The 12,054-nt window shown below is 50.5% G+C and overlaps 1 protein-coding gene across 1 annotated transcript in view; it reads left to right on the forward strand.

Annotated features, from left to right (window-relative positions):
* Positions 1-12,054, forward strand: part of LOC143692775 (filamin-A-like) — a 70,827-nt gene that overhangs the window by 22,124 nt on the left and 36,649 nt on the right. Inside the window, 8 exon segments of the mRNA XM_077173016.1 lie at positions 1,681-1,752; positions 1,755-1,803; positions 3,239-3,267; positions 3,452-3,559; positions 4,908-4,922; positions 8,293-8,387; positions 8,389-8,472; positions 11,093-11,206. Of these exon segments, the coding sequence (XP_077029131.1) occupies positions 1,681-1,752; positions 1,755-1,803; positions 3,239-3,267; positions 3,452-3,559; positions 4,908-4,922; positions 8,293-8,387; positions 8,389-8,472; positions 11,093-11,206 (566 nt within the window).

Here is a 12,054-nt window from a genome sequence, read left to right on the forward strand (position 1 = left end):
TGGGTTTTCGCTTTATGGGGCTGATCCCGGTTTTTCCTCCACCTCCCAGAGGGTCTGGAGGCCGTCAAGCAGAAGGATTGGGGTTTGGGGTGATCCTGTATTTTGGGGGTTTTTTGCGTGGTTTTTTTTGGGGATTTCGGGGTTTTTTTTGGATTTTGGGTTTTTTTTTTTGGAATTCTGGAATTTTCTATGGGGCTGATCCCCGGTTTTTCCTCCCCTCCCAGAGGGTCTGGAGGCCGTCAAGCAGAAGGATTTGGGTTTGGATGATCCCATTTTTTGGGGCATTTTTTGGGCATTTTTGGGTTTTTTTTTTTCATGTTTTTTTTTAGGATTTTTGGGTTTTTTTTTGGAATTCCCATTTTTTTGTGAATTCTGGAATTTTCTATGGGGCTGATCCCGGTTTTTTTCTCCCCTCCCAGAGGGTCTGGAAGCCCTGGAGCAGAAGGATTCGGGGTTTGGGGTGATCCCATTTTTTGGGGCATTTTGGGGTTTTTTTTCATGTTTTTTTTTAGGATTTTTGGGGTTTTTTTGTGAATTCCCATTTTTTTGTGAATTCTGGGTTTTTCTATGGGGCTGATCCGGTTTTTCCTCCCCTCCCAGAGGGTCTGGAGGCCGTCAAGCAGAAGGATTCGGGGTTTGGGATGATCCCGTATTTTGGGGGTTTTTTGCGTGGTTTTTTTTTGGGGATTTCGGGGGTTTTTTTGGGATTTGGGGTTTTTTTTTGGAATTCTGGGGTTTTTTTGGGGCTGATCCCGGTTTTTTCCTCCCCTCCCAGAGGGTCTGGAGGCCGTCAAGCAGAAGGATTTGGGGTTTGGGATGATCCCGTTTTTTGGGGATTTTTGGGACTTTTTTTGCGTGGTTTTTTTTGGGATTTTGGGGTTTTTTTGTGAATTCCCATTTTTTTGTGAATTCTGGGTTTTTTTGGGGCTGATCCCGGTTTTTTCTCCCCTCCCAGAGGGTCTGGAGGCCGTCAAGCAGAAGGATTTGGGGTTTGGGGTGATCCCGTATTTGGGGGTTTTTGCGTGTTTTTTTTGGGGATTTCGGGGTTTTTTGGGATTTTGGGGTTTTTTTTGGAATTCTGGGGTTTCTTTGGGGCTGATCCCGTTTTTTTCTCCCCTCCCAGAGGGTCTGGAGGCCCTGGAGCAGAAGGATTTGGGGTTTGGGATGATCTCGTTTTTTGGGGCATTTTGGGGCTTTTTTGTGTGGTTTTTTTTTTGGGATTTCTGGGGGTTTTGGATTTTTTTTTTGATTTTGGGTTTTTTTGTGAATTCTGGGGTTTTTTTGGGGCTGATCCCGGTTTTTCCTCCCCTCCCAGAGGGTCTGGAGGCCGTCAAGCAGAAGGATTTGGGGTTTGGGGTGATCCCGTATTTTGGGGGTTTTTTGCGTGTTTTTTTTTTGGGGATTTCGGGGTTTTTTGGGGATTTTGGGTTTTTTTTTGGAATTCTGGGGTTTTTTTGGGGCTGATCCCAGTTTTTTCTCCCCTCCCAGAGGGTCTGGAGGCCGTCAAGCAGAAGATTTGGGTTTGGGATGATCCCATTTTTTGGGGCATTTTTGGGGCATTTTTGGGGTTTTTTTTCATGTTTTTTTTTAGGATTTTTGGGGTTTTTTTTGTGAATTCCCATTTTTTTGTGAATTCTGGGGTTTTTTTGGGGCTGATCCCAGTTTTTCCTCCCCTCCCAGAGGGTCTGGAGGCCGTCAAGCAGAAGGATTTGGGGGATGGAACCTTTGGGTTCGAGTATTTCCCCACCGTGCCGGGAATTACACGGTGACCGTGACCTGGGGAGGGCAGCAGGTGCCCCGCAGGTACTGGGACAAACTGGGACAAACTGGACAAACTGGGACAAACTGGGAGGGACTGGGGGGGACTGGGAGGGATTGGGACAAACTGGGAGGGGATTGGGGGGAACTGGGATGGACTGGGAGGGATTGGGAGGGACTGGGAGGGGGAATTGGGGAGACTGGGAGGGGACTGAGACAGACTGGGAAGGAACTGGGATGGGATTGGGGGGGATTGGGAGGGACTGGGAGGGGATGGGAGGGGATTTAAGGGGCACTGGGACGGACTGGGACAAACTGGGAGGGACTGGGACAAACTGGGAGAGACTGGGATAGACTGGGAGGGACTGGGACAGACTGGGAGGGACTGGGATGGACTGGGATGGAACTGGGACAAACTGGGAGGGACTGGGAGGGACTAGGAGGGGATTGGGATGGGATTGAGAGGGACTAGGATGGACTGGGAGGGGATTTAAGGGGCACTGGGATGGACTGGGACAAACTGGGAACGCTGGGAGGGACTGGGATGAACTGGAAGGGACTGGAAGGGATTGGGAGGGAACTGGAGCACTGGGAGGGACTGGGACAAACTGGGATGGACTGGGAGCACTGGGAGAGACTGGGATGGACTGGGAGGGAAACTGGGATGGAACTGGAGGGGATTGGGGGGGATTGGGAGGGACTGGGAGCACTGGGAGGGACTGGGAGGGGATTGGGGAGACTGGGGGGGGACTGGGGGATACTGGGAGGGACTGGGACAGACTGGGAGCACTGGATGGACTGGGAGAGACTGGGAAGGGATTTAAGGGGGGCACTGGGACGAGACTGGGAGAAATTGGGATGGACTGGGAGGGTTTGAGGGGCACTGGTTTGGACTGGTTTGGACTGGGAGACCATTGGTGCCCATTAGGGTTTCTGGGGCCATTTTTGGGTTTTTGGTGCTGTTTTTGGGGTGTCCCTGACCCCTGGATGGTGTCCCCAGCCCCTTTGAGGTGACGATGGCCCCCGAGGGTGGCACTGGGGACACTGGGTGACCATTGATGACCATGGGTGACCATGGTGACCATTGATGACCATGGGTGACCATTGGTGACCATTGATGACCATTGATGACCATTGATGACCATTGATGACCATGGGTGACCATGGGTGGTTTTTCGGGGCCGTTTTTGGGGTTTCTTGGGGCTGTTTCTGGGGTTTTTGGGGTGTCCCCTGACCCCTGGATGGTGTCCCCAGCCCCATTGAGGTGACAGTGGCCCCCGAGGGTGGCGCCCCAGTTTGGGCACTGGGAGGGACTGGGGACACTGGGTGACCATGGGTGACCATTGATGACCATTGATGACCATTGGTGACCATGGGTGACCGTGGGTGGTTTTTGGGGTTTTCGGGCCGTTTTTGGGGTTTCTTGGGGCTGTTTCTGGGGTTTTTGGGGGTGTCCCTGACGTGTCCGTGGTGTCCCCAGCCCCTTTGAGGTGACAGTGGCCCCTGAGGGTGGCACTGGGGGACACTGGGTGACCATGGGTGACCATTGATGACCATTGATGACCATGGGTGACCATGGGTGGTTTTTGGGTTTTTTGGGGCCATTTTTGGGGTTTTTTGGTGCCGTTTTTGGGGGTGTCCCTGACGTGTCCGTGGTGTCCCCAGCCCCTTTGAGGTGACGGTGGCCCCCGAGGGTGGCGCCCCCGGGTCAGGGCCTGGGGGCCGGGCCTGGAGGGGGGCGTGGCCGGCAAAGCCGCGGATTTCATGGTGGAGGCCATCGGGGACGACGTGGGGACACTCGGTGAGAGCGGGGACAGGGGAGGGACTGGGGGGAATGGGGGGGGACTGGGAGGGACTGGGGGGGACTGGGATTTGGGTTCCAATCCCTGTTTTTTCCCCCACCAAGGCTCTATGATGGATTTTGGGTTCCATGATGGATTTTGGGGTTCCTCCAATTTGTGTTTCCATCACTGATTTTGGATTTTGAGGTCCCAATCCCTGTTTTTTTCCCCCACCAAGGTTCTATGATGGATTTCGGGTTCCATGATGGATTTGGGTCCCATGATGGGTTTTTGGTTCCATGATGGATTTTGGGTTCCATGTTGGATTTTGGGTTCCATGATGGATTTTGGGTTCCATGATGGATTTTGGGTTCCATGATGGATTTCGGGTTCCATGATGGATTTCGGGTTCCATGATGGATTTTGGGTTCCCTGATGGATTTTGGGTCCCAATCCATGGTTCCTCCTCTCCCAGGGTCCCATGATGGATTTTGGGTCCATGATGGATTTTGGGTTCCGTTTTGGATTTTGGGTTCCCATCCCAGTTCCTCCCCAGGTTTCTCCATGGAGGGTCCCTCCCAGGCTCACCTGGAATGCAGGACAGGTTTCCATGGTGGATTTCGGGTCCATGATGGATTTTGGGTCCCATGATGGATTTTGGGTCCCAATCTGTGTTTCCATCTCTGATTTTGGATTTTGGGTTCCCAATCTCTGGTTCCTCCTCCCCCTGGGTTCCCATGATGGATTTTGGGTTCCATGATGGATTTGGGGTTCCATGATGGATTTTGGGTTCCATTTTGGATTTTGGGTTCCAATCCCGGTTTGTCCCCAGGTTTTTCCATTATTTGGCATTTTCCATCACTGATTTTGGATTTTGGGTCCCAATCCTGGTTTCTCCCTAGGTTTCTCTATGGAAGGTCCCTCCAGGCCTGTCTGGAGTATCTGGACAGGTCCCATGATGGATTTTGGGTTCCAATCCCATGTTTTTGTTCCCCCACCAAGGTTCCATGATGGATTTTGGGTTCCCAATCTGTGTTTCCATCACTGATTTTGGATTTTGGGTTTCCCATCCATGGTTCCTCCTCTCCCAGGTTTCCATGATGGATTTCGGGTCCCAATCCCGGTTCCTCCCCAGGTTTCTCTATGGAGGGTCCCTCCCAGTCTCACCTGGAGTGTCAGGACAGGTTCCATGATGGATTTTGGGTTCCATGATGGATTTTGGGTTCCCAATCTGGGTTTCCATCACTGATTTTGGATTTTGGGTTCCAATCCATGGTTCCTCCTCTCCCAGGGTTCCATGATGGATTTCGGGTCCCATGATGGATTTTGGGTTTTGGGTTCCATGATGGATTTTGGGTTCCTCCCCAGGTTTCTCGGTGGAAGGTCCCTCCCAGTCTCACCTGTAGTATCAGGACAGGTTCCATGATGGATTTTTGGTTCCATGATGGATCTTGGGTCCCATGATGGATTTTGGGTTCCCTGATGGATTTTGGTCCCATGATGGATTTTGGGTTCCCAATCTCTGGTTCCTCCTCTCCCAGGGTCCCATGATGGATTTCGGGTCCCATGATGGAGTTTGGGTCCCATGACGGATCTTGGGTCACATGATGGATTTCGAGTTCCATGATGGATTTTGGGTTCCAATCCATGGTTCCTCCTTTTCCAGGGTCCCATGTTGGATTTGGGTCCCATGATGGAGTTTGGGTCCCATGATGGATTTTGGGTTCCATGATGGATTTCGGGTCCCATGATGGATCTTGGGTCCCATGTTGGATTTCGGGTTCCATGATGGATTTTGGGTCCCATGATGGATTTTGGTTCCCAATCTCTGGTTCCTCCCCTCCCAGGGTTCCATGATGGAATTTGGGTCCCAATCCCATGTTTTTCACCATAAATCAGGGTTCCATGTTGGATTTTGGGTTCCATGTTGGATTTTTGGGTCCCATGATGGATTTCAGGTCCCATGTTGGATTTCGGGTCCCATGATGGATTTCGGGTCCCATGATGGATTTCGGGTTCCATGATGGATTTCGGGTCCCATGATGGATTTCGGGTTCCATGATGGATTTCGGGTCCCATGATGGATTTCGGGTCCCATGTTGGATTTTGGGTTCCATGATGGATTTCGGGTTCCATTTTGGATTTTGGGTCCCATGATGGATTTTGGGTTCCATGATGGATTTCGGGTTCCATGATGGATTTTGGGTCCCATGGTGGATTCAGGTCCCATGTTGGATTTTGGGTCCCATGATGGATTTCGGGTCCCATGATGAATTTTGGGTTCCAATCCATGGTTCCTCCTCTCCCAGGGTCCCATGATGGATTTTGGGTCCCATGTTGGATTTCGGGTTCCATGTTGGATTTCGGGTTCCATGATGGATTTTGGGTCCCATGATGGATTTCGGGTCCCATGATGGATTTTGGGTTCCATCATGGATCTTGGGTCCCATGATGGATTTTGGGTTCCATGATGGATTTCGGGTCCCATGATGGATTTTGGGTCCCATGTTGGATTTTGGGTCCCATGATGGATTTTGGGTTCCTCCCCAGGTTTCTCCATGGAAGGTCCCTCCCAGTCTCACCTGGAGTATCAGGACAGGTTCCATGATGGATTTTGGGTTCCAATCCATGGTTCCTCCTCTCCCAGGGTCCCATGATGGATTTCGGGTCCATGTTGGATTTTGGGTTCCATGATGGATTTTGGGTTCCATGTTGGATTTGGGTCCCATGTTCGATTTTGGGTCCCATGTTGGATTTTGGGTCCCATGATGGATTTTGGGTCCCATGATGGATTTTGGGTTCCAATCCATGGTTCCTCCTTTCCCAGGGTCCCATGCTGGATTTCGGGTTCCATGATGGATTTCGGGTTCCATGATGGATTTTGGGTTCCATTTTGGATCTTGGGTCCCATGTTGGATTTTGGGTCCCATGATGGATTTCGGGTTCCATGATGGATTCTGGGTTCCTCCCCAGGTTTCTCCGTGGAAGGTCCCTCCCAGGCTCACCTGTAGTATCAGGACAGGTTCCATGATGGATTTCAGGTTCCATGATGGATTTCGGGTTCCATGATGGATTTTGGGTCCCATGATGGATTTTGAGTTCCAATCCATGGTTCCTCCTCTCCCAGGGTTCCATGATGGATTTTGGGTCCCATGTTGGATTTTGGGTTCCATGATGGATTTTGGGTCCCATGATGGATTTTGGGTTCCATGTTGGATTTCGGGTTCCATGATGGATTTTGGGTTCCATGATGGATTTTGGGTCCCATGATGGATTTTGGGTTCCATGATGGATCTTGGGTCCCATGATGGATTTTGGGTCCCATGATGGATTTCGGGTCCCATGATGGATTTCGGGTTCCATGATGGATTTCGGGTCCCATGATGGATTTTGGGTTCCATGATGGATTTCGGGTCCCATGATGGATTTTGGGTTCCATGATGGATTTTGGGTTCCTCCCCAGGTTTCTCCATGGAAGGTCCCTCCCAGTCTCACCTGTAGTATCAGGACAGGTTCCATGATAGATTTCGGGTCCCATGATGGATTTTGGGTTCCATGATGGATTTTGGGTTCCCAATCTCTGGTTCCTCCTCTCCCAGGGTTCCATGATGGATTTTGGGTCCCAATCCCATGTTTTTCACCATAAATCAGGGTTCCATGATGGATTTCGGGTTCCATGATGGATTTTGTGTTCCATGATGGATCTTGGGTCCCATGATGGATTTCGGGTTCCATGATGGATTTCGGGTCCATGATGGATTTTGGGTTCCCAATCTCTGGTTCCTCCTCTCCCAGGGTTCCATGATGGATTTTGGGTCCCATGATGGATTTTGGGTCCCATGTTGGATTTTGGGTCCCATGATGGATTTCAGGTTCCATGTTGGATTTCGGGTTCCATGTTGGATTTCGGGTTCCATTTTGGATTTTGGGTCCCATGATGGATTTTGGGTCCCATGATGGATTTCGGGTTCCATTTTGGATTTCGGGTCCCATGCTGGATTTCGGTCCCATTTTGGATTCTGGGTTCCTCCCCAGGTTTCTCCATGGAAGGTCCCTCCCAGACCCACCTGTAGTGTCAGGACAGGTTCCATGATGGATTTTGGGTTCCATGATGGATTTTGGGTCCCATGATGGATTTTGGGTTCCATGATGGATTTCGGGTCCCATGATGGATTTTGGATTCCCAATCTCTGGTTCCTCCTCTCCCAGGGTTCCATGATGGATTTTGGGTCCCATGATGGATTTTGGGTCCCATGATGGATTTTGGGTTCCATGATGGATTTCGGGTTCCATTTTGGATTCTGGGTTCCTCCCCAGGTTTCTCCGTGGAGGGTCCCTCCCAGGCTCACCTGGAATGCCAGGACAGGTTCCATGATGGATCTTGGGTTCCATGATGGATTTTGGGTTCCCAATCTCTGGTTCCTCCTTTCCCAGGGTTCCATGATGGATTTTGGGTTCCATGTTGGATTTCGGGTTCCATGATGGATTTCGGGTCCCATGATGGATCTTGGGTTCCATGATGGATTTCGGGTTCCATTTTGGATTCTGGGTTCCTCCCCAGGTTTCTCCATGGAAGGTCCCTCCCAGACCCACCTGTAGTGTCAGGACAGGTTCCATTTTGGATTTTGGGTTCCTCCCCAGGTTTCTCCGTTGAAGGTCCCTCCCAGGCTCACCTGTAGTATCAGGACAGGTCCCATGCTGGATTTCGGGTTCCATGTTGGATTCTGGGTTCCTCCCAGTTTCTCCGTGGAAGGTCCCTCCCAGGCCCGTCTGGAGTGCGAGGACGGCGGGGACGGCTCGGGCCGTGTGCGCTATTGGCCGCAGGAGCCGGGGCTCTACGCGGTTCACAGTGCTCTGCGACGGCACCGACATCAAGGGCAGCCCCTTCATGGCTGACATCAGGCCCCAGAGCAATGACAGCTTCCCTGAGAAGGTGGGGGTCACCTCAGAACCCTGCCCAAAATACCCCAAAATCCTGCCAAAATCACCTGAAATACCCCCTGAAACCCTGCCCCAAATCCTGCCTCAAATACCCCAAAACCCTGCCCAAAATACCCCAAAATCCTGCCCCAAATACCCCAAAATCCTACCCAAAATCCCTGAATATCTCCTGAAACCCTGCCCCAAATCCTGCCCCAAATACCCCAAAACCCTGCCCAAAATACCCCAAAATCCTGCCCAAAATCACCTTAAATAACCCCGGAAATCCTGCCCAAATCCCCTGAAATCCTGCCCCAAATCCTGCCCCAAATCCTTGCCCCAAATCACCTTAAATACCCCCTAAAATCCCCTGAAATGCCCCAAATCCTTGCCCCAAATCCATTCTGGGGCAGCCCCTTCATGGCTGAGATCAGGCCCCAGAGCAATGACAGCTTCCCTGAGAAGGTGGGGGTCACCCCAAAACCCTGCCCAAAATCACCTGAAATACCCCCTGAAATGCTGCCCCAAATCCCCTGAAATCCCCCAAATCCTGCCCCAAATCCCCTGAAATCCTGCCCCAAATCCTGCCCCGAATTCCCTGAAATCCCCCAAATCCTGCCCCAAATCCTGCCCTAAATCCCCTTAATATCCCCTGAAATCCTGCCCAAATCCCTGAAATCCTGCCCCAAATACCCCAAAACCCTGCCCAAAATACCCCACCCAAAATCCTGCCCAAAATCCCCTGAAATATCCCCTGAAATCCTGCCCCAAATCCTGCCTCAAATACCCCAAAACCCTGCCAAAATACCCCAAAATCCTGCCCAAAATCCCCTGAAATATCCCCTGAAACCCTGCCCCAAATCCTGCCTCAAATACTCCAAAACCCTGCCCAAAATACCCCCAAAATCCTGCCCAAAATCACCTGAAATATCTCCTGAAATGCTGCCCCCAAATCCTGCCTCAAATACCTCCTGAAATCCCCAAAATCCTGCCCCAAAACCCTGCCCAAAATCACCTTAAATAACCCCTGAAATCCCGCCCCAAATCCCCTGAAATCCCCCAAGTCCTGCCCCAAATCCTGCCCCGAATCCCCTGAAATCCCCCAAATCCTGCCACAAATCCTGCCCTAAATCCCCTTAAATATCCCCTGAAATCCTGCCCCAAATCCCCTGAATCCTGCCCCAAATCCTGCCCCAAATACCCCAAAATCCTGCCCCAAATACCCCAAAATCCTGCCCAAAATCCCCTGAAATATCTCCTGAAATGCTGCCCCAAATCCTGCTACAAATCCTTGCCCAGAATTACCTTAAATATCCCCTGAAATCCTGCCCCAAATCCCCTGAAATCCCCCAAATCCTTGCCCCAAATCCTGCCTCAAATACCCCCTGAAATCCCCCAAAATCCTGCCCCGAATCCCCTGAAATCCCCCAAATCCTGCCCCAAATCCTGCCCCAAATCCCCTGAAATCCTGCCACAAAATCCTGCCCCAAATCCCCTGAAATACCCCCTGAAATGCCCAAAATCCTGCCCCAATCCCCTTGAAATGCCCCAAAATCCTGCCTCAAATCTCCTGAAATCCCTCAAAATCCTGCCCCAAAATCCCCACCCAAATTCCTGCCTCAAATGCCCCCAAATCCTGCCCTAAATTCCCCCAAATCCCCCCAAATTTCCCCAAATCTCCCTGAATTCCCTCAAATTTCCTCTAAATTCCACCTGAATTTCCCCAAATCCCCCTCAGTTTTCCCAAATTTCCCCTCAATTTCCCCAAATTCCACCTGAATTTTCCCAAATTTCCTCTAAATTCCACCTGAATTCCCCCAAATTCCCCCAAACTTCCCCAAATCCTCCCAAGTTTCCCCTCAATTTCCCCAAATTCCACCTGAATTTCCTCAAATCTCCTCTAAATTCCACCTGAATTTCGCCCAAATTCCCCCAAACTTCCCCAAATCCCCCTCAATTCTCCCAAATTCGCACCAAATTTCCCTGAATTTCCCCCAAATTTCCCCTCAATTTCCCCAAATCTCCCTGAATTTCCTCTAAATTCCACTTGAATTTTCCTCTAAATTCCCCAAATTTCCCCTCAATTTCTCCCAAATTCCACCTGAATTTCCCCAAATCTCCATGAATTCCCTCTGAATTCCACCTGAATTTTCCCCAAACTTCCCCAAATCCCCCTCAATTTTCCCATATTCCCCCAAATTTCCCCTGAATTTTCCCCGAATTTCCCAAATCTCCCTGAATTCCTCTGAATTTCCCCCAAATTCCACCTGAATTTTCCCCAATTCTCCCAAATTTCCCCTGAATTCCCCCAAATCTCCCTGAATTCCCTCAAATTTCCTCTGAATTCCACCTGAATTTCCCCCAAATTTCCCCTCAATTTCCCCCAAATTCCACCTGAATTCCCCCAAATTCCCCCAAACTTCCCCAAATCCCCCTCAATTTTTCCAAATTTCCCCCAAATTCCACCTGAACTCCCCCATATCCCCACAATTTTCCCCTCAATTTCCACCCGAATTTCCCCCAGATTTCCCCCAAATCCCTCCCGAATTGCCCTGAAACTCCAGATTTCCCCCAAATTCCCCCAATTTCCCCCAATTTGCCCCAAATTCCCCAAATTTCCCCAATTTCCCCAGGTGAAGGCGCAGGGCCCGGGGCTGGAGCCCTCGGGGGTGGTGCTGAACAAAGCGGCCGAGTTCAGCGTGGACGCGCGGCACGGGGGCAAGGGCAGCCTCAAAGTGTACATGCAGGTGGGGATTTGGGAATTATTTGGGAATTTTTGGGGATTTTGGGGATTTTGGGGATTTTTTGGGATTTTTTTGGGATTTTTGGGGAGTTTTTGGGAGGTTTGAGAGGGATTTTGGGGCATCTCGGGGCAGTTTTGGGGGAGATTTCGGGCAGTTTTGGGAGGGCTTGGAGGGAAGGGAACCTCAAAGTGCAGATGCAGGTGGGGATTTGGGAATTATTTGGGAATTTTAGGGGATTTTTGGGGATTTTTGGGATTTTTTGGGATTTTTGGGGTTTTTGGGAGGTTTGGGAGGGATTTTGGGGCATTTCAGGCATTTCGGGGGAGTTTTGGAGGAGATTTCGGGGCAGTTTTGGGAGGGGTTGGAGGGAAGGACGACCTCAAAGTGCAGATGCAGGTGGGGATTGGGGCATTTTGGGGAGTTTTTGGGTTTTGGGGATTTTTTGGGATTTTTTGGGATTTTTGGGAATTTTTTGGGGATTTTTGGGGAGTTTTTGGGAGGTTTGAGAGGGATTTTGGGGCATCTCGGGGGAGTTTTGGGGGTTTGTGGTGGAAGGGGAAACCTCAAAGTGCAGATGCAGGTGGGGATTATTGGGGGATTTTGGGGATTTTTTTGGGATTTTGGGGATTTTTTGGGAATAATTTGGGAATTTTGTGGCAGTTTGAGAGGATTTTGGGGCATTTCAGGCATTTCAGGGGAGTTTTGGAGGAGATTTCGGGGCAGTTTTGGGGCTTTGTGGTGGAAGGGCAACCTCAAAGTGCAGATGCAGGTGGGGATTATTGGAGGATTTTGGGAATTATTTTAGAATTTTAGGGGATTTTGGGATTTTTGGGGATTTTTGGGATTTTTTG

The sequence above is a fragment of the Agelaius phoeniceus genome (genome assembly GCF_051311805.1).
Source record: "Agelaius phoeniceus isolate bAgePho1 chromosome 37 unlocalized genomic scaffold, bAgePho1.hap1 SUPER_37_unloc_1, whole genome shotgun sequence".
NCBI lineage: Eukaryota > Metazoa > Chordata > Aves > Passeriformes > Icteridae > Agelaius > Agelaius phoeniceus.